This window comes from Sorex fumeus, unplaced genomic scaffold (genome assembly GCF_029834395.1).
Source record: "Sorex fumeus unplaced genomic scaffold, SorFum_2.1 ptg000034l, whole genome shotgun sequence".
NCBI classification, from domain to species: Eukaryota; Metazoa; Chordata; class Mammalia; order Eulipotyphla; family Soricidae; genus Sorex; species Sorex fumeus.
The window spans coordinates 46,335,996-46,357,061 of NW_026606091.1; the positions used below are offsets into that span (position 1 = coordinate 46,335,996).

At 45.5% G+C, this 21,066-nt stretch overlaps 2 protein-coding genes across 3 annotated transcripts in view; one reads left to right on the top strand and one right to left on the bottom strand.

The window, feature by feature from the left end:
• The window catches only part of ECPAS (Ecm29 proteasome adaptor and scaffold), a 135,369-nt gene extending 127,174 nt beyond the window's left edge, over nt 1-8,195 (bottom strand). The window contains exon 1 of one of the 2 annotated variants that reach the window (XM_056117289.1): nt 8,119-8,195. In XM_056117289.1, coding sequence (XP_055973264.1) covers nt 8,119-8,164 — 46 coding nt within the window. In that variant the 5' untranslated portion in view covers nt 8,165-8,195. The remainder of the gene's footprint in view (nt 1-8,118) is intronic. The other variant, XM_056117290.1, reaches the window with a different exon arrangement.
• GNG10 (G protein subunit gamma 10) overlaps nt 7,980-21,066 on the top strand; it is a 130,736-nt gene continuing 117,649 nt past the window's right edge. The window contains exon 1 of the mRNA XM_056117297.1: nt 7,980-7,986. The gene's annotated coding sequence lies outside the window, so the exon portion shown is untranslated. The remainder of the gene's footprint in view (nt 7,987-21,066) is intronic.

The following is a 21,066-nucleotide window of genomic DNA, read 5'->3' on the forward strand; positions in this document are numbered from 1 at the left end:
AGATATTCAAAACTGGCTCGGGCTCCATCCACTACCAGAGCTTTTAGTCACACATCTCAGTCACTGTATGTCTCAAAAATTCAACTAAGTCATTCAACAAGTAATGTATATTCTAGGCCCACGGTGTGGGTCAATGGATTCAAGCCCCAGTGATGATGTTACTACAAAAATAATAGTAATCATGAACACAAGTCCATTCTCGATTTTCTCCACTTCCCTAAATCAGTGTAGTGGCTTCACTCTCCACCAACTCTTCCCAAAAATCTTTCAGGAATCATCTGAAAAAAAAGTAGAGATGGAATCATCCCTATTTCCTCCCCTTAACTGGTCCAGTAAATTCTGCCTAGTATAGAGATTCGAGAGTCATCACCTCCTTGCCAAATGCACTCCACTGTTCAAACCCCAATGCTGCATTTCTTTTATGTGTCCACCGTGATGCCTTCCTGATTAGTCTCTCGGCACTCAAACTCTAGGATCCTTGCAAAGTCACTGCCACTTGCTAGCCTTGTAAAACAGATCTACTCATGTTACACCCCGGCTTTGAAAGCTTTTGATGGTTCTCCACTGTCTGCAGAACAAAATCCAAACTAATTACCTTGGCATTCCTACCCAGGCTGATTCCAACCTATCCTCCTAGCTTCATCTATCTCCTATTGCTACACACCACCACCCCCACTAGAAATAATGATTTACACCGCACTTAATTGTTCATACAGCATTTTCTTCACACACATGAGTCCTCGTAATACAATGAGTATGATCCCCATTTTATCAGAAAGAAACTGAGACTTTGGAAGATAATATAAGTTGCTGGAGATTCCAACTTGTCAAAAGCAGCAGTTTCAAACACCTAATTTTATCTCTGCTCTGCAAGTCATGCGGTCACAGCAGGCTATCCCAACACATCCGACTTACTCTTTTTCTGAAAACACACAGAATTTTGCAGCATTATTTTTCAAAGGGGCAAAGGGACTACTCCCAGAAGAATTCGACTTGCTTGTGTGGCCAACACACAGTGGTGCTCAGGGAACCAGTGGGATGATGCCAACTAATGTGGGGACCAGCAGTGCTATACCCAGCAATACTGTGACGGGGGTCAGAATTCAGAGACATGTGCATGTCCCCGCATGTGCTTGACCACTTGAGCTGATCTCCCCAGTCCCTCCATGACTTAGCTCGACATATAGTTCCTTTAGCCTGGAATGCTATTCTCACTCCTTGATGTCTCCGAAGAACTATGTTGTGTATTTTTTATGTCTTCCGATGAGTTTTGTTATATTTATCTAGAAACCGGTCTCTAAATGAATAAGGTCTGCAAATACAGGACCATTAAGTTACCTACTCAACTACTGCTTCATGAATTGGGAAATGTGTAGGGAAAATGAACATATAAATGGCAAGCATCAAGGCAGTGACTGGCCGGGGACAAAACCAGAGAGATCAGTAACTCAGATTAGACTATATTCTGAACAAGGTGCCTCAGTTCTAACTATTCTCACCGGTATTCACATTTATTGAATATTACAGTTTAGGGACCAGGGAGATGGTTCAATGGGCTAGGATGCACGCTTTGCATGTGGGAGTACTGGGTGCAACCCCTGACACCACATGCTTTCCAAACACCACCAAGAATACCCCACCCACGCAAACACCAAACCAGTAGCAGCCCTGAACGTGGCCCAAGCCCTAAAAAAAAACAAAACCCTACAGATCATTTTTTTTTGCAAGCATAATTCAAAACAATGGAGTGGGAGTAAAAAAAAGAACAGCTAATAAAAAAAAATAGAAACTTTTTAAGTCACAGTGAAATTACAAAGTTATTCATAACCTGGGTTTCAGGCATTAAAAGATTTCAACCAATTCCTTCACCAGTGTCTACTTCATTTCGCCAGTGCCCACCACCCCCACCCCCACCTTCACCCACCAATCGGCCTCTATGAGAGACGATTTTTTGTTAAGTTTTCTGCACTGTCATTACAGTACTGTTACTAATACGGTTTCATGCCTGACACTTTATCTCCTGCATTTATCCCAATGACAATCAGATTCAAAAGATGTTTTTGTAATTATAAAGCCCAGAATATAAAGTCTCAAATGCTTCTTTCCCTCTGTCAGAAATCTCCCTATCCACTGCTGAAATATTAATTATACTGTAAATTTTTTCTTGATTGGCAGATTAGAAGAAAAAGTAGCTCACAGGCTTTATATTAATTTCACTCCATTAAGTTACATCACCCCAAATATAAAGATTGTATTTGTGATTTAAAAATCTTAAGTGATTTACAAATTAGATTTCAGAACTGCATTTAACGTTCAGAACTATTGGTTCTCTTTTTGGCATTATTCCCCCCCAAAACCTGACCTGTTCTATGAACATCAGAACACTGTGGTCAAAATTTACGTACACAAGTTTTTTTCTGGAGTCTAGCGGGAGAACTGATGCTGATCTTACCATAAACTTTGTATTTTCCCATTCAGAGACATTGATAATTGGTAGAATTGAATTAACATAAACTTTGATTTGGCTTTTTCTTCTTTTTTTTTTCTTTTTTTTTTCTTTTTTTTTTTTGCTTTTTGGTTCACACCCGGCAATGCACAGGTGTTACTCCTGGCTCAGCACTCAGGAATTATTCCTGGCCTTGCTCAGGGGGCCATATGGGATGCCGGAATCAAATCCGGGTGAGTCGCATGCAAGGCAAATGCCCTACCTGCTGTGCTGTCGCTCCAGCCCCAACATAAACTCTGAAATCAGAGAATCTGAATTTAAGCTTTAGCCCTATGATACGGGAATAGCTCCATCACTGAGGTATTTAGATTACCACACTTGAGGCTGGAAAGACAGTTCAGCTTGCTTTGCATGTGGTCGATGCAGGCTTGATTCCCAACTCCACAAATAAGAACCCTGAGCACTAACAGGAGTGACCCGGGAGCAAGGAGCCCTGAGAGAGGCGTAGCCCTGAGCCAGAAGTGCCCCGCAAAAAAAAAAAAAAAAAGAGAACACCATACTCAATGGACTGTGGCGAACTTAAAGTTAATACACAAAAAATGAAAAGACATATGGGAAACCAGCCATAAGCATTGCTTTACTGTTCAAGGAAAATGACAATCACCTGACTCAATACGACAATTAGTATTTGAGAAAGAGCAACAAATTCTAACTAATTCCATAAGATTATCCTGCTTACCTTTTGGAAATTTGCATATATCAATGATACCACTTGGGGAAATAAAGAAGAGGGGAATATAAATAAAAAAAAGAAAACAAAATCATTTCTGGGTCAAGTGCTCCAGCAAAGCATGGAGGCAAATACAACTAGAAATAAATATAGATTTAATTTAAATTCATGATGCGTGTCGCTTAAAAACAAAGATAAAAATGTTCCTCTGAAATCTAAAATAATACGCTTGATGGGCAGGAGAGAGCAATGAGGGTAAGGCACTTGCCTTGCACGCGGCTGACCCAGGTTTAATCCCTGGTACCCCATATGGTTCTCCAAGCACCACCCAGAGACCTGCACTCCTGGTTACAGAGCCAGGAGTAATGCCCAAGCATCACTGGGTATGGCCCAAAAACCGATAAATAGATAGATACATCTCGAACCAGGGACATTACAATAGCATTATCTATATCACATAGTGTACATTTTGGCTCTTAGAACTTTTTCTTTCTTTTCAGTAGTATTGTTTCACTGGCTGGCTTTGGCATTTCTCTTGTACCCAGAGCAATACCAAATAACAGTACAATAATTGGGTTAAAGTAACCTCTGAGAATTTAGCAATGCCCCTAACTTCCTGTTTCCTCATCTCATGAATGCTTGATGGCACACAGAGGTGATATGGTCTAAAGCCAGTCATGAACACACCGGGATCTGACACATCTGAGATTCAATTCTAATTCTATCACTTACTGAAGCAGCTTAGGAACCTAAAAAGACTGTTTCCACTTTGAGGCTAGAGGGATAGTACAGCGGGTAGTGCATTTGCCTTGCCTGCGGCTGATCTGGGTTCGATTCCCAGCATCCCATATGGTCCCCCAAGAACTGCCAGGAGTGATTCCTGAGTGCAGAGCCAGAAGTAATCCCTGGCTACTGGCGATGGGCATGACCCAAAAAAAGCGGGGGAAAAAAAAAAAGGCTGTTTCCACTTTTAAAAGTAGTGAATAAAAAAAATACATAGACATCTTAGAATTATTTTAACAAAATCACAACATCTTGGTGAACAAAAATCTTGACCAGCACTTAAAATACTGGTGAAGAAATATTTAAGGGTAAAACATACTGAGGTTTTCAATTTATATGTTTTCCTTGCCTAAAACACAAGTACATTATCCTGTAAATTATATATACTTAACCATTTTTAGTATAATATGTTTGGTTTGAATTTTACCAATCTTTCTAAATAATATTTAACTATAAACTCTACAGATGGAGTAATGTACAGTTGTACATTTAATAAAACAACAAATATAGAATTAAACCAGTGAATATACATCAATTCTTACTTTCAAGTTTTCAGTATATTTTAAGACTTTACAACGAAATATTAGAACAGAAAACAATGCTGGATCTAACAGTTTGTTTTACAATCTCCTAGGTTAGAATTATAACCAGCAAATATTTAATTCAGATATACTTAGCTCTTCTGGGGGGGGGAGCTGAGACTGGGGGAAGCCATACCTGCCTGTGTTCAGGGATCTCTACCCATAGGGCTAGGAGGGGAGAGGGGGATTACCATATGTGGTGGGAGACCCAACAGGGCTGTCACATGCAAGGCAAGCACATTAAACCCTGTACTATTTCTCCAGCCCAATTCATCATTATGGTGAAATTTTGAAACGCACCATTTTACCAGTCATCAGTTTTATTATGCTGAAGTTTAAATGTCATTATTTTAAAAAAAAAAAAAAAACCTTAGACAGTTAATAAGTGTGATTTCAATAAATATTCCACAGGACCAACGAACTTTAATTTATCCTGGAGTGGGGGGAGGAGGGGTAGGGAACACAGAAACCGAATCAACAGATACTGTGATTGATGATTTAACCAAACAAAACCATAGAAGAGGAAGGATTGGCATTATTTGCTTCAACAGGGGGTATTCCCGCTAAAGTTAGTTAAATTCCTTAACCATTAATACTAGTAACATCTTAACAGGGACCTGAAGTACAAGAGCAAACTGTACAGACACATAAACAGCTAAGTTAGAAAGATAACCAGTTCCGCTAGTCTTATTCCCCCTTCCTACTGACAACTCAAATTTTATCACATTTAATGGTATAATTACAAACTCAAATGATTTTCAGTGTAACAACTAAAAAGTAAGACTACCTCACACTGATTAGGATGGGTACTGAAAAAGAGAAAAAAGAGTATTGACAAGAATGAAGAAAAATCGGAAAATTGTGCACTGTTGGTAGGAACACAACGTGATACAGTTACTGTAGAAAACAAGTGTGAGAATTCCCTTAAAAAGCAAAAGCAGGTGGGATTGGTGTTGGAATACAGAATGCAATCAATCACTGTACACAATTTTACAAGAATATAATTAAATTTTAAAAAAGTAAAAGCAGAATCAGCATTATGATCCCAAAAAGACTTATGGACATCCACATCCAGTGTAGCAGTAGAAATAACAGCTAAAAGCAACCTACGTTTCTACCAACAGAAATATGGATAAGAAAAAGTGGGACATACAAAGGAATACTAGTCAGTATTCAAAAGGAAAGAAATATGGCCGTGAGTCACTTAGCCATGGGAATGTTTAGTGGGTTTGTGGTCATATGAATATCCTGATATCCTTACAAGCCCAGATACAGAAGTAGTATAGCCTGTTACATACCTGGCTACCAGTACCACTGTGGTGTACCACTGTAGTACACACTTTGTCCTGGACAAGAGTGATGTGGATCAAAAGTGTGGGAGCACTCCAGACACTTGAGCTCTCTCTCTCTCTGGGTCTGGAGTCTTAATTTTTTATAAATCTTCATATAGAGATTTTTTTTCCACATAGGGGGTCTTATGAATTTCTAACAAAAAGGAATAATGTGGCAGAGTCACAAAAAGACACAAATACTGTATGATGTCACTTACATGAGATACCGAAAAACAGAGAAAGATAAAGTAGATTGGCAGCTGTCAGGGACTGGACAGAGAAGGCAATAGACTGTTAGGGGTTAACAGGTACCAGGTTTTGATTCTGCAAGGTAAAAAGCTTCCTGGAGATGAAAGGCAGTGATTATACAACAATATGAATATACTTGGTCCTAGTGTACTGTTCACTTAAAAACGGTTGTGATGGGGCTGAAGAGATAGTACAGTAGGTAGCACAGTTGCCTTGCATTAACCCCCCCAGTCCAACAACCCTCACCACACACACACCCTCTGGGCCCTGCCAGGAGGATCCCTGAGCACTACCAGTGTGGCCGAAACCAAAATAAAAAGTCTATGATGGTAAATTTTACATTGTGTGCACTTGACCACAATAACCAATAAGCAAACCAAAAATCTGGGAACTGATCACAGAAGGGTCTGATGGTACTCCAGCCTGGAAATGAGAGACAAGCAATCAACTCTGGCCCAGTCTTTCACTTTTTCTTTTTTTTTGTTTGTCTGGTTTTTTTTTTGATTATCAGTTTTAGGGCCACAGCCAGCGATGCTCAAGGCTTACTGTAACCTGGCTCTGCCCTCTGCGATCATTCTTGACAGTGCTCAAAGGACCCCCTATGCAGTTCCAGGGATGGAGCCTGGCCGGCCCTGGGCAAGGCAAGCACTTGACAAGCTGTACTGTCTCCTCTTTAACACCAGGATAATCCCTACCTACCTACCCGGCTCCCATCGCTGTCAGGAGGGGCAAAAGTGAGATCATGCACATAAAAGTGGCTTTAAACTGCCGAGCAGCAAAGAAACAGGAATTATTGGGTTTATAATTACTCTCGTATGGGAAATCAGAAGGGGCAGAGACAACATAAACTTCAGAGGGCCAGCCCTTGCAACATCCTCATCCGTGCCTCACTGCGTTTAAAACTCACGCCCCTTCCTCGGTTTGTCGGTTGGCTTGTTCGTTTTTATTTTATTTATTCACCGAAGGGCCTCAACGGAGTGGGGGGGATTGGAGGGGGGAGGGACTAGACCGCAGCCTCAACTATCTCATCGAAGCACTCCCCCCCAAATGCAAAAGGATAAATGATCTTAGCGGCGTGTCCGCGGACCACCGAATTTTTTTCTAGGACCCTCCACCCTCCCACCCACCCCCACCCCCGCCCCCGGGGCCTGCGGCGTCCGTCCCCGGGACTACATTTCCCAGAAGGCACCGAGGGCGGCCAGCCCGGGCGGCCAGAAATGCACGGGGACCGCGGGTCTCCCGGCGCGGAGGTCGCCGGCGCCCTGGGAAACTGCATCGCTCGCGGGGGGCCGGGGTCGAGGGCGCACGGGGTGGAGGGTGGGCTGAAGGCTCTCCCTCCGGGGGAGGACGCGACCCTTCCAGTGCCCCCGCCCTCGCTTGCTTCTCCTCCCCCCACCCCCTCCGCTTCCCGGGAGGGTCACGGCCTATCCGTGACCTTTCCAGCGCCGTCTCGGGGCGGGGGTCGCGGACAGGCCCCTCCTCCTCCTCCTCCTCCTCCTCCTCCCGGGAAGATCCGTTCCCTGAACTCGCCCAACAGTCCGGGCCCGGAGCGACCAGGCCAGCCAGTCCGCGGGCGGGGGCGGGGGCGAGGGTGGGGGCGGGGGCGCACCGGAGGGGAGGGGGAGGGGAGCGCCGCGCTCCCCGCTCCTGCCGCCGCCCCCCCCCGCCCGCCCGCGCCCCCTCCCGCCCCCGCCCCCGCTCCCCGCGGCTCCCCGCCCCCACTCCCGGGCCCGGCGCTGGCTCCGCCCGCGGCTCCGGTTTCTCTTTCGCAACGTGACGGTGCAAACCTGAGGCCTAACGAGACGCCGGCGGCGGTGGCGGCGGCGGCGGTGGCGGCGGTGGTGGCGGTGGCGTCCCCGCGCCCCGCCCGCCCGCCCAGGCCCGGGCGCCCCAGCCCCCCACCCCACACACACACACACACACACACACAGACACACACGCGCGCGCACAGACACGCGCACACGGCCCGGGCGCCCTCGGGCCCGCCGCGGCACTTACTCAGCTCGTCCTGGGAGGCGGCGGCGGCGGCGGCGGCCGCGGCCATGTTGCGCCGGGGAGGGGGCGAGGGAGGGAGCGAGCGAGCGAGGGAGGGGGAGGGAGGGGCGGGAGGGGGAGGGCCCGGCCCGGCGGCGGCGGCGGCGCGGGGGGCTCGCGGGTCTCGCGGGGGGCCCGGCCAGCCGCCCTGCTCGCGCTCGGCCCCGCCCGCCCGCCCGCGTCCCCCGCGTCCCCCTCGGCTCTGCGCGGCGCGTGTGGCCCGAGCTGGCGCCGCGTTTATATTCGGACCGGGCCGCGCCGTCCGCCCCGCGGCTCGCCCCCCCCACCCCGCCGTTGCCCGCCGCCCCCGCGGGCCCGCCCCCGCGCCCCCGCGCCCCGCCGCGCCGCGTCCTGCCCACCTGCCGCCGCCCCGCGCGCGCGGCGACACCCGGCCCGGCCCGCCCCGCCGAGCAGCCGCCCGCGCCGCCACCCCCCGCCCCCCGGGCTCCGGCGGGGACGCGCCGCGCGGGCCGCTGACCTGCGTCCGAGCCGGTGTCCATGCCGCCGGCCCGGGAGGCGGAGGCGGGCGGGTGCGGGCGCGGGCGCGGGGGGGGGCGGGGCGCCTTCGCCGCCGCCGCCCACCGCCCACCGCCGCGAGGGGCGCGGGAGCGAGCCCCGGGAGCCGGTCCTGGCGCGGGGCGCGCTGGGCAGGGCCGGCGGCTCCCGGCCCGGAGGACGAGACGTGGACCCGGCCGGGGAGCGCGGCGGGCTGCGGAGTCGGCGGAGGAAGCCCCGCCCCGCGCCGCCCGCCCGCCCGCCAACTTCTCCCGGCCGCGCGACGCTGACTCAGTTCCCCCGGGCCAGCCCCGGCGCCGCCGCGCACCGCGCAGGGGGACCCCGCTGGCCCGCGCGCCCCCCTGCCCCGCAGCGTGCCCCGAGCGGGCCTCCCCCGGGAGCTGGGACGCCCGAGTGCAGAGGAAAGTCACGGGGCTCCGGGGGAGGGGGAAAAGTTAAGCAAGATTTTTTTTTTCTTTTTCTCAAAGTTCACGGTGCACTCGATGCGAGAGGGTGCTCTTTAAAATGAGATTTTTTTTTTTTCACACGGTGGAAGCGATCGATTCGATCTCTCCGTCCTTGGGGGCCAACCCGAGCGATGGGTTTCCAGGACGCCCGATTTTGAAGTCGCTGCCGCCTTCAGTTTGCTCGCGAGGTCACGGACGCGACAATCACTCGGAAAGGGGACTCGAATCAAGGGCTTGGCATCGTTGCTGGGCTTTTTTTTTTTTTTCGTGACGGTGTCGTTGTTGCAGTTTTGAGGAGGAAGAAATCAGGATTGGAGGTTGCATGTATTTCCAGCAGTGGGAGGCTGTAAAACCCTGATTAATTAAGTCTTGGAAACTGAGTCAAGTAGGCAAGTGCAAGGTGCTTACATATTTACATTTTCCTTTTTTTTTTCCTTTTAATTGCTTTTATTGTCGAAATGCCGCCGGATGCTTTGTGTGACAGTTTCAAATATACGGAGGGAGGATGGAGACAAAATAAAATAAGCACTGTCAAGTACTGAAGATTAGGTGCTCTACAAGAAAACTCCAAAAAGGCTTAAAATGTTAGAACTCTTACACAAGTGATAGTGGGATTTTGTTTTTTTTTTTTCGAATTTGACCAGAAACCCCAGTACATACATAACTTTGCAAATGATTTGTGAAACTAAAAATTTTTTTAAGCTTGCAGGAGTAAAACAGATTGTGATGAATAGGGACCATCGAAAACCTTTATTTTCGATTCTCACCATAGGAAGAGATTTTTTTCAAAGATAAAAGATTTTGGGGGGGGGGGGCTGGAGCGATAGCACAGCGGGTAGGGCATTTGCCTTGCACGTGGCTGACCCGGGTTAGATTCCCAGCATCCCATATGGTCCCCTGAGCACTGCCAGTAGTAACTCCTGAGTGCAGAGCCAGGAGTAACCCCTGTGCATCACTGGGGGAGACCCAAAAAAAAGCCAAAAAAAAAAAGATTTTTTTAATGCGAGGGTTTAGATATGTTGAAAGATTTCAGGTATGACAGTTACTAAGTCGTTTTTCTTTAATAACTTTTTTAAAAGGAAAAAAATTCAAATTCCAAGTATCATAAAATTAATTTCAAGTATCATAAAATTCTTGAAGATCTTCCCCCACACTTCTCAGAGAAAACTTCGGTTCGCAGATTCAACAGACTGCATATCCCCCAAGACTTTGTCTCAGTACACAACTGTGCAAGCCCAAATTAAATTCGGGTTCATATCGGTGGTGAATGTCTTCTTCCATTATCAGTCTTCCTTGTTAATGTATTGGTAGACTTTGTTGTCGGTTGTTAGGAGATCACAGCTGGTGGGGCCTGCGGAACCATTTGGTGCTAGGGATCGAACCCCAGCATCCTGCAAAGAATGTGTTCCAGTCCATGTCTCCCCAACTGAACTTAGTTTCTTTCTCAAAACTACTTCCTGCATCTCTCAGAGTATATGGAACCAACATCCAGTTGACTAAACCAGAGTGTGTGTAGACTGTAACTTTATCTTTTCCCTCACTTTGATTCGATACTTGCAGGTCATCGCTGAACAGTATCAGTTGGGATGTCTCTGGTTCCTAGCATAGAAATCAATACATAAAAACACAAAAATATTTGTAACTGGTACTGGTGTAATGCACAAAAATGAAATATGTAGACTTCATAAAGTAGAGGAGCTCTGCAAGAGGAACTTGAAGATCATCCCCTAGAGAACTGTAGCCAGACGATCTAGCAACAATCATTCATTTCTGTTTATTGTGAAATAAGAATTAAAACCCCGGACTGATTCAACCTCAGTTCATATTTTTTTCAAGAATGGAGTTAAAAGAACAGTAGATGGCAGGTGGATCATCATGTTGACAATTCTTTGGGAATGCAAGATACTCTGTTGGCTCACATTTCTCAGCAATGAAAGGGATGATGTGGAGAGTAGCTGGACAAGTAGTACAGTGGGTTGCACACTGTACTGGTTTCATCCCTCAGCATCTCATACGGTCATCTGAGCCCCAACAGTAGTAGCCAGAAATAATTCCTGAGCGCAGAGTCAGGTGTGCCCCCCTCAAAAAAGAATGATGTGGGGAATACATTTTCCTCTCCTTCTGGGCTGGAGCGATAGCACAGCGGGTAGGGCGTTCGCCTTACAAGCGGCCAACATGGCCGACCCGAGTTCGATTCCTCCGCCCCTCTCGGAGAGCCCGGCAAGCTACCGAGAGTATTCGATATGCCAGACACAGTAACAACAAAGTCTCCAATGGAGACGTTACTGGGCCCGCTCGAGCAAATCGACGATCAACGGGAGGGCCTTTAATTTCCAGAATACGTTCGCCTTACAAGCGGCCAACATGGCCGACCCGAGTTCGATTCCTCCGCCCCTCTCGGAGAGCCCGGCAAGCTACCGAGAGTATTCGATATGCCAGACACAGTAACAACAAAGTCTCCAATGGAGACGTTACTGGGCCCGCTCGAGCAAATCGCTCGAGCAAATCGACGATCAACGGGAGGGCCTTTACCTTACCTTTACCTCCTTTATCATGACTTAATCTTCGTAGATGCTTAACAAGGAATAAGAGGCTACTGTGTGAAGTAATTGAGTTATCTTGTTCATGCTGCAAATGAAGTTTAGCAACTTTAGATACACTGCATACACTGTGTGGGTTCTTTTGTTACACACACGCGCACACACACACACTCACACACACAACCTCAAAGAATTAAGAGCTGAATTCAAAATTCTACACTGCAGATTCCTCCGGATTGGAACTGTTGAGAGTGTGCAAGATATTTCCCCACTCTTATCCTTCCACCAAAGCCTATACAAGGAAGATAACAGCTGAAACCAGTCAGAAATCTTTATTTAGATTTACAAATATATTGGATTATGCCTCAGAGAACCAACCCATAAAAGATTTTACTGACCAGCTGCCACACACCAGTCTTCCACCTGTCCTGTCGAAAAGTAGACTTCTCTGTTCTTTTCCTATAGAAATGCTTCTTGTGACTATGTAGGCAAGAAGGTTCACTTGAATATGTAAGTCTACCTTCTTTCATCCTGTCATCTGCTTGGTAATAAAGTTCTTTTCTGACCTGTTACTTTGTCTCTCCATTGATAGACCCTGGTCAGAGGCCATGGAGCTGAACCTTCCAGGTTCCAAGACCAAGGTTATTTTGAATGACCCTCTAAAAGCTGAAGGATTTTTGTTACTTTTGATACAGCTAACCCAAACACAAAACAAAGTTCAATTTTTTTTTTACTGTCAAGATTATAATCCTAAAATGGAAGAGTTGATTTATGCTTAGTTAGAATCAACAGTCTACCCTTCTTCTGGAGACTGAGGACTAGTAATAAGAGAAAGGGGATGGGAAAGTTACAATGTTACAATCCTGTAAATAACAAATACAACATCCCCCTTAAAATGATACTATCTATCCTTCTTTTTCCTACTTTACCTTGATCTGATTTTTTTAAAAGGCACCATATTTGTGTATGTGGGGTTGGGGGAGGCTTCGGTCTGTTTAATGGCACATCACAGATCTGATAAGGGGTTTAATATCCAAGGAATATAAAGAATTTGAATTATGCTTAACAAAGAATTATGCTAACATCCGAGCTCGCAAAGCTGTGCAGAGAAACGATAAAGAAGACCTCAAAGAGAGAAGAACAGCAGTGTTGGCCGTTGCATCAGAAGCCAGGAAAAGTATTAGAAATGCTCGCCTGTCCTTCGCCAGCTACAAGACCAATATGGCCCTCCAACGTCCTGATGGATCTATCACATCTTCCAGAAGGGCAATGGAGATTATCCACGACTTTTACTCGGATCTCTTCTATAGCCACGTCCACCTGCCCACATACTACAGAATGAATATGTGACTCCCAATGTTTCCCCTTCCGAAATCCGACACGCCATTTTGTCGGTAAAGAAGTGAATAGCACCCAGCCCACACAAGGTCAGACCCGAACATCTGAAGAACCTGCCATCAGTACTCGTCAATACACTGGCTCGGCTCTTCACACGCTGCCTGTCTGAATGCAAGGTTTTGTCCCAACGGAAAATCAGCAGAACCGTTCTACTGTTCAAGAAGGGAGACATCCACGACATTGGCAACTATCACCCGATCTGCCTGTTGTCTATCGTCTACAAGTTATTCACTCAAGTCATCCTGAATAGAATAGGCAGAACACTAGATGAAGGACAACCATGCAAGCAAGCCGGGTTCCAAAAAGGATTCAGCACAATTGACCATATTCACATGGTGACCAAGCTTATTGAGGTTTCTCAGGAGTTCAAAATGCCATTCTGTCTAACATTTATCAATTTAAAGAAGGCCTTTGACTCTATTGAGACTGAAGTGGTCATTAAAGCCCTAGCCAAACAGGGTGTTCAAACTTAGTACATCAAGATTCTCCACGAGCTGTATTACGGATTCACCACCAGGATCTCACCATTCTACAAGGAAGTGATCATCAACGTCAAGAGAGGGGTTCAGTAGGGTGAACCATTTCACCGAAACTCTTCAGTGCCATCCTCAAGAGTGTCATGCGATGACTAGAATGGGAAGGGAGGAATGGGAGTGAAGATAAACAGTTGGCAACTACACCACCTCCACTTCACCGATGACATCGTTCTAATAACATCAAACATTAGCCAAGCAGCACAAATGCTGGCCGACTTTGACTGTGAGTGTGGAAAGATCCGACTGCAGCTGAATCTCACCAAGACAATGTTCATGAAAAATAAACTAGTCACTGATGTTACATTTGCTCTCAATGGAACAAACATCTCCGAATACAGCAGCTATGTGTACCTGGGTCGAGAACTCAACATGAGGAATGACTTGGTGCTAGATGCGCAGGAGGAAGAGAGCAGTGTGGAGCGCCTTCAAGAGCGTCAAAGAAGTTGTTAAGAGGACGAAGAGCCTCCAGCTCTAGGCACATCTTTTCAACTCTACTGTTCTTCCTGCGCTAACATACGCCTCAGAGACCTGGACCCTACAAAAACAGAACAAGAACGCTATTTGGGTCTCCCAAAGAGGAATCGAAAGAGCTATGCTTGGATTATCATGCTTCACTCAAGTGAGAGAAGTGATTCGGAGTTCTGACCTTCATCGACAATCAAGAATCAGGGATGCTGTCTTGCTTGCCAAGTAATCGAAAATCAGATGAGTCGTGCATGTAATGTGATTTAGAGATGACAGCTGGACTAGAGCTGTTCCAGACCAGATTCCACGGGATGTCAAAAGGATGCGTGGCCACCCACCTACGAGATGATCAGACTTCTTCATCAAAACCCAAACAAATGGTTTGAGGCCCTTAGTGTTCCTGGAGGGAGCAGATGCCATTGGGCTACAGTGGCACACGACAGGGACAAATGGAGATGTTACTGGCACCTGCTCAAGCAAATCGACAATCAATGGAATGACAAGTGATACAAGTGAAGTGATGCTTAACAACAATACAAATACAAACAAAAATGGTCAGAAAATTTGAATAGACACTTCAAACCGGACAAACAAACAGACTACAGGCATTTGAAAACCTGCTAATTATTACTGACCGTTAGGGAGAAACAAGTTAAGACCACAATGAGATGCCACCTCACATACTTGAGTCAAATTCCTGGTCCCAGATATTATTTTGAAGCTTGACCAACTTCACCTATTTCCCCACCCACCCCCTCATATGATATTTATGGCTTTTCCAAGACATCATAGCCTCACTGACATCTGTCAACACAAAATATTTCTTGTAACTTCATCCTTTTGTCATTCATAACTCATTTTTCTTCTAATTTCTCATAGCTTTCTTCAAGTTTGCCTGTTTCCATCATGATCTCCCCATTCTCTCTCTACGTACTTTTCCTTTCTGAAAAGAGGTAGAAAGTAAACATCTCTCTGCATGGGGGCATGGCTATATTCCAATAAAACCTTATGTACAAAAACAGAGAGCTAAATTTGGACTCCGGACAATTTGCTGGCCTCTGTTCTCAAAATTCCTCTAAAAGGGAAACTTGGTGGTGAATATGGAGGACTTGTATGTCTGAAAATGTCTCTACTCTCCACTGGAACAATCAGAATGGTTGGGATCGTAATGTTTTTTTTTTGGGGGGGGGTGCAGAGGAATAACACGTGGTAGTGCTTAGAGTTTACTCTGCCTCTGTTCTCCGAGTCACTCCTGAAGTACTCAGGAGACCAAAGGGGTGCCAGGGACCAAACTCTACTCAGCTGTATGCAAGGCAAGTGCCCTACCCTCTGTACTGTCTCTCCTGCTCCAAGGATTGAATTTTAAACTACGTTTTTCAGTTTCCTCTACCCAAGGACTAGCTTTTCCTAGAATATAATGCCACAAAATAGTTTGAATCTCAGGGAAGCATTTATGTTGTCTTTCATGAAACGGCAGGAATTCAGTAATCCATGGGGATTCAGAGGTTGATTTTTTTTAATCTTAATTGTCAGTGTTCAATTATATTAGACATCTCTATCATGCTGGAAGTTGAATTAATGTTAATAAACATGATGGGAAGGCAACTATTTTAGAAGTTAATGCAACATCTTAAATGAAAAGTAACAGCGATTGAAAGTTGAATTTCAAATTTAGTGCAAAGGCAAGAAGTTATTTAAAGACAGAGAGATCAGTTCTGTAGTTTCTAGTTTATAGAAGTGACAAATAGATAATGTCACTAACCAAGACAGAGGAAGAAGTAGGAGTTCATAAAAAAATGAAAAAGGAAAGTTTTTAATATGTTGGGGATATCTAAACAGATATTAACTATTCCCTTCACAAAAAAAGTAGTGAAGATGTCATATAATCAGAGAAGTGACCTGGAAGAACAAAGATTGACAGTAAAGACAAAAACCAAGTTGTAACGCAAACAGGAACACACCCAGCAGATATCAAAGCAAAGGTGAACATTTCTAAGCCATGGCGGATATCAACTATGCCCAGGCAAGGTTGACACACTCAGAAAATCATCTGGTTACATTGCAGCATACCCTTGTCCTTTGTACCCAAGAGCCTTAGGGTCCAGCCCATGACCAGCATCCAGCATTGAGCAACCAGTCAGCTCCAAGGATGAAAACAGGCTTCTGGGGCAGGTAACAGCCAGGACGAGAAAAGCAAGGGCAGGCAACATGTGCACCAACAAGGATCACATGAATTCAATTTTTGTGTCTTGAGAAACTCAAAGATTCCTTTAAATGCCAAACCTCATCTAGAGAAATGGACTGTACCATAGCAGAAAAACTTTGGAAATGGGAAGAGGCTGTATCTTTGAGGCAGGGAAGATTGATAGGCAAACAATACTATCAGAGCAATCAAACTGAGGGGGTGGAGGGCGGTGAGGAAGTAATTACTCTCAATGAAACTCTGCTTGAATATATCCCAGGCTAGAAAATGCCTAGTTTTTATATATAATATACATTTCATAGACATTTCTCCTTGTCCCCCCCCACAGAACTTTGCATTTCTCTGATACCAACCACATATTTCAATGCATTACTCTTCACTCCTAAACTCTCCAACGGAGCCCTCTAGAACTTGTTGAATATTTACGAAGACCTCTGCAGAGAATAAAATTCTTTTATAGAGCTGCACAGAACCCACTTCTACATTCTCCCTTTCAGGATCTTTCCCTGGGCAGCCCTATCCGGTATAAATTGTTAACTCTCTCATATGTCACATTTCACACTGGGCAGGTGGTAGAATCTGTGTGCTCCTAACTCCTATCGCTGCCCCAAATGATGGTTTCTCTAATATAACTCTTCCTGCATTTCCTAAATTCTGAAGCATGCTGGAGATCAACAGTCATTAATGAGCCATCCCGACCTTGGCCTTCCAGGTCCTTGAACATGTTTTCTTTCTTCCCTTTCACCTGTATTCCGTTGCAGTGACCTGCTACTCCATGAGGACATGTTAGGCTTGTCATGAGCAATAAACGTCCCAATTGCTTAAGCCTTTCCATTTCTTTTTTTTTTCTTTTTTTATTAGTGAAACACCATGAGGTACAGTTATAAAGCCTTTCCATTTCTTTAGGCCACCTTGTTATTCTGCCTGTCACTCTGTTATTCTAGTACATTCGTTCATTTTGTTTTGTTTAGTTTGGGGGCCACACCTGGTTGTGCTCAGGGCCTATTCCTGACTCTGTGCTCAAGGAGTAAACTATGCTCAGGTACATGCAAGCACTTTACCTGCTGTACTAACTTTCTGACCCATATAGTTACAATTTTTAATCTTTACCCAGTTTAACTGATAAGGAAATAAAACTGAATATATGTAGAGTACAGTTTGATGAGTACTCTAAGTATCAAATTGATGGAGTAAAATTTGATGAGTTATGACATATACCTATTCCCATGAAAAGATTAACATAATCAGTGCAACGAACATATCTGCCAACTCCAATAGTTTCATCATGACCTTTTGTAATATCTATTTCTACTCTCCTAGGCAAGTACTGATGTGCTTTTTAATCACTAAAGATAAGTTTATATTTTCATTTTTTGTTTGTTGTGTTTTGTTTTTCGACCATATCTGGCTGTGCTCAGCGCCTAGTCCTGGTTCTGTGCTCACGGATCACTCTTAGCAGTCTTGGGGACCCGAAGGGGTGTCGGGGGTATAACCCAGGGCCACTACATGTCAGACAAGTGCCTTACCCATGTACCATCACTTCAGCTCTGTTTATATTTTCTAGAATTTTACAAAAACAGAGTTATGTATTGTATTTGTTTTTGGTTTTTGTTTGATTGGTTTTACTCTTTTATTTTTGGTGACCACACTGGTGATGCTCAGGAGTCATTCCTGACTCTGCACTTGGGAATGACTCCCAGCTGTGTTCAGACGACCATATGGGATGCCAGGGATGGAACCTGTCTCAGCCATATGCAAGGCAAGCACATTACCCGCTGTACTATGGCTCTGGCCCCATCGTTTTTGTCTGATTTCTTTCACTTTGGAATTATATCTGGATCGTTGCATGTGCTAAAAGTATAACCCCTTTCATTGCTGACTAGTATTCCTTTATATTGTTCATTGTTTATCCATTCACCATTTGCTGGACATTTAAGGCATTTCTAATTTGGAGGCTGTAGAGATTGTATAGTGGGTAGGGCACTTGCCTTGCGTACTGCTGACCCAGGTTCAATCCACAGCATCCTATATGACCCTCCATCCCATATGATTTACTCCACCAGGAGCAAATTCTGAGTGCAGAGCCAGGAGAAGGCCCTGAGAAGGCCCTGAGTATTGCTGGGTGTGACACCTCCCCACCCAAAGAACGTGTTTCCAGTTTTTACCGTGAACAGTGACAAAATAACTCTTATGAGTAGCCATATACGATATACTTTCACTTATACTGAGGCATACTTTATAGTAGAATTTACAATCATTTGGGAGGAGTGGGAAGCAACGTCCATCTCCAGTGTTTGGTCGTCCCTCCTGGCCATAGTTGGTGGACCGCGTGATGCTGGGGAGCAAACGTGGGGCTTCCACACTTATAGCATGTACTTCACTTCTCTTGTTGGCCCTAAATCTCACAATCTTGTAGTATATAATCCTCCAGATCCTCCAGATCCACCCAGATCCTTCCACCCAGATATAATTCTATTGTGTAAAAATGTACAGTATGCAATTTGATGTATGTGTAATATTATGGTCACATAACCACGAGAATCAAGCTGTAGAATTAAGCTATAGAGCAATTCCCTTGCCTCAAAGTGCCATTTCCTTCTATTTTTAATGCCTAGAAACCACTTATCTCTTAGTGTTCTCTTTATTTTTTTTCAGGGGGAACACTGAAAAAAATTAGAGATTATTCTTGACTCTACACTCAAGGGTCACTTCTGTGCTTTGGGGACCATATGTGGTGCCAAAGATTGTAGCCCAGGCTGGCCATGTGCAAGACAAAAGCACTCTATCCTCTTTAGTATCTCTCCTGCCCCAGTGCTGTTTTCTTAGATATATTTAGGGGGCAGGGTCTCATCTGGCATATCCTGCTATACACCAGGAACTAGTCCTGGCGGTGCTTGGGGAACCATATGGTATGCTCAGAATCAAACCTGGGTTCGTTACATACAAGGCAAATGCCCTATTTGCTGTGCTCCAGCCCCTAGACTATTTTTCTAAGGTCCCTGCATGCGCAGTTTTGTACCTGGCAATGAGACCCAGTTTTATTGATGCATATGATGGTACTTCATTTCTTCCTATTGCTGAGTAGTATTTCAGTGTGTGAAGGACTCTTATTTGTATGGCCATCTGGTATACATTTCAGTAGCTTCCCATTTGGGGAAATTATTAAGGAATTGTCCATGAACATTCCCACACTAGCCGTGTGTATGAGTGTGTGAGTTTGTGCATTTTAGTTCTCATTTCCCATGAGTAAATGTACAGGAGAGGAATTGCTGGGTCATAAAGTGAGCATATGCATAATTTAAAACGTACATTGGTTGCCTGCCAGGAGTCATGCCAGGACACTCCCACATCTTGTCAGCTCAGTGTTCACAGAGGGTGGTGCCCATTTGTGGTGCTTGCAAATATCTGGCTTTTAGTAGAGCTGGAACTTAGGAAATCACTCTTGCATTGGGAAACACAGGCAGCACAGCTTTTAGGATCATGCTTAGCATATGTGGGGACACAGAAAATTAACACTTGTGATCTATGCTCATAAGGCATGCATTGTAGGCCACTGCATCATTCTGGTTTTGGGTTTTGTTTTCTGCATTTTTTTTTTTTGGTGGGGTCACATCAGGTGATGCTCAGTGCTTACTCCTGGCTCTGGACTCAGAAATTACTCCTGACTCGGCACTCAGAAATTACTACTGGCTATGCACTCGGGAATTACTTCTGGCATTGCTCTGGGGACCACATGGGATGCTGGGGATCGAACCCGGGTTGGTCACATGCAAGACAAATGCCCTACCAGCTGTACTTTCGCTCCAGCTCATTCGCTTGTTTTTTAAAATTTTTTAAAACTTTTTGATCACACTCAGAAGTGCTCAGGGTTTACTCCTAGCTTATTGCTCAGGGTTTGCTCTGAGTGGTGTTGAGGGAATTGAACCTTGAGCCCATTTGAGCTGTCTCTCTGGTTCCTTTTCCTCTTTTTTTCTTCTTTACCCCCAATCCCCACCCCTCAGTCACACCTGGTGGACTCAAGACTATGCAGTGCCAAGGGAGTGGAGTTCAGAGACTATAGTTGTAACCTTAGGGGTTTATAATCTGCTTGGTTGTGGTGCTTGTACCAAGTAACGGTGTTTGCAGGAGTAGGCCTGCCACACACTTTAGTTGTGGTGCTCGCAAAGATTCTGGTTAGAGCACTAGGCAGGGTGACTGAGGTTCTCCTATGAGTGTTCGCCTGAAGTCACAGTCCTGACTGTGCTGTCCACGTTATCTTTCCTTCATGCACACAGTGCTCCAGGGATCACAATGCTGCTATAGCATTAGGGGCCCCAGTGAGCAGAACTGCAGGGACCAAGTTCAGCACTTATGGCACTCTGGATTATTCTTGCAGCCTCACATTTGCAAGGCAGGCAATTTGCCATGAACTGGAGCTCGAACCCAGGTCAGCTACACGCAATGCAAGCACCATATCTGCTGTGCTCTCTTCTCCATTCCCCCTTCACCATTTAGAACAGTGTTTCTCAACCTTTTTCTAACTGTGGCCCCCTCCTGACCTTGTTTTCTTCCTGTGACCCCATATCCTATCTCTATTCTAGTTGTGGAATATCCTGGGGTCCCACAATGGGGTACGAGGCTCTTAGGCGAGAAACGTGGATTCAGATCACCTTTTCTTCACTATCCCTGGATTCTGGCACAGCCTCCTGAGACAACTTTTCTGCTTCCAGGCTTTACTTCTCTCCAATCAGATCTCCAAACTGAAACCCAAGCACAAAATTCTCACTTACTTGCTTAAGGAGTGGGTTTTTTTTCTGCCAAAGGCCAGG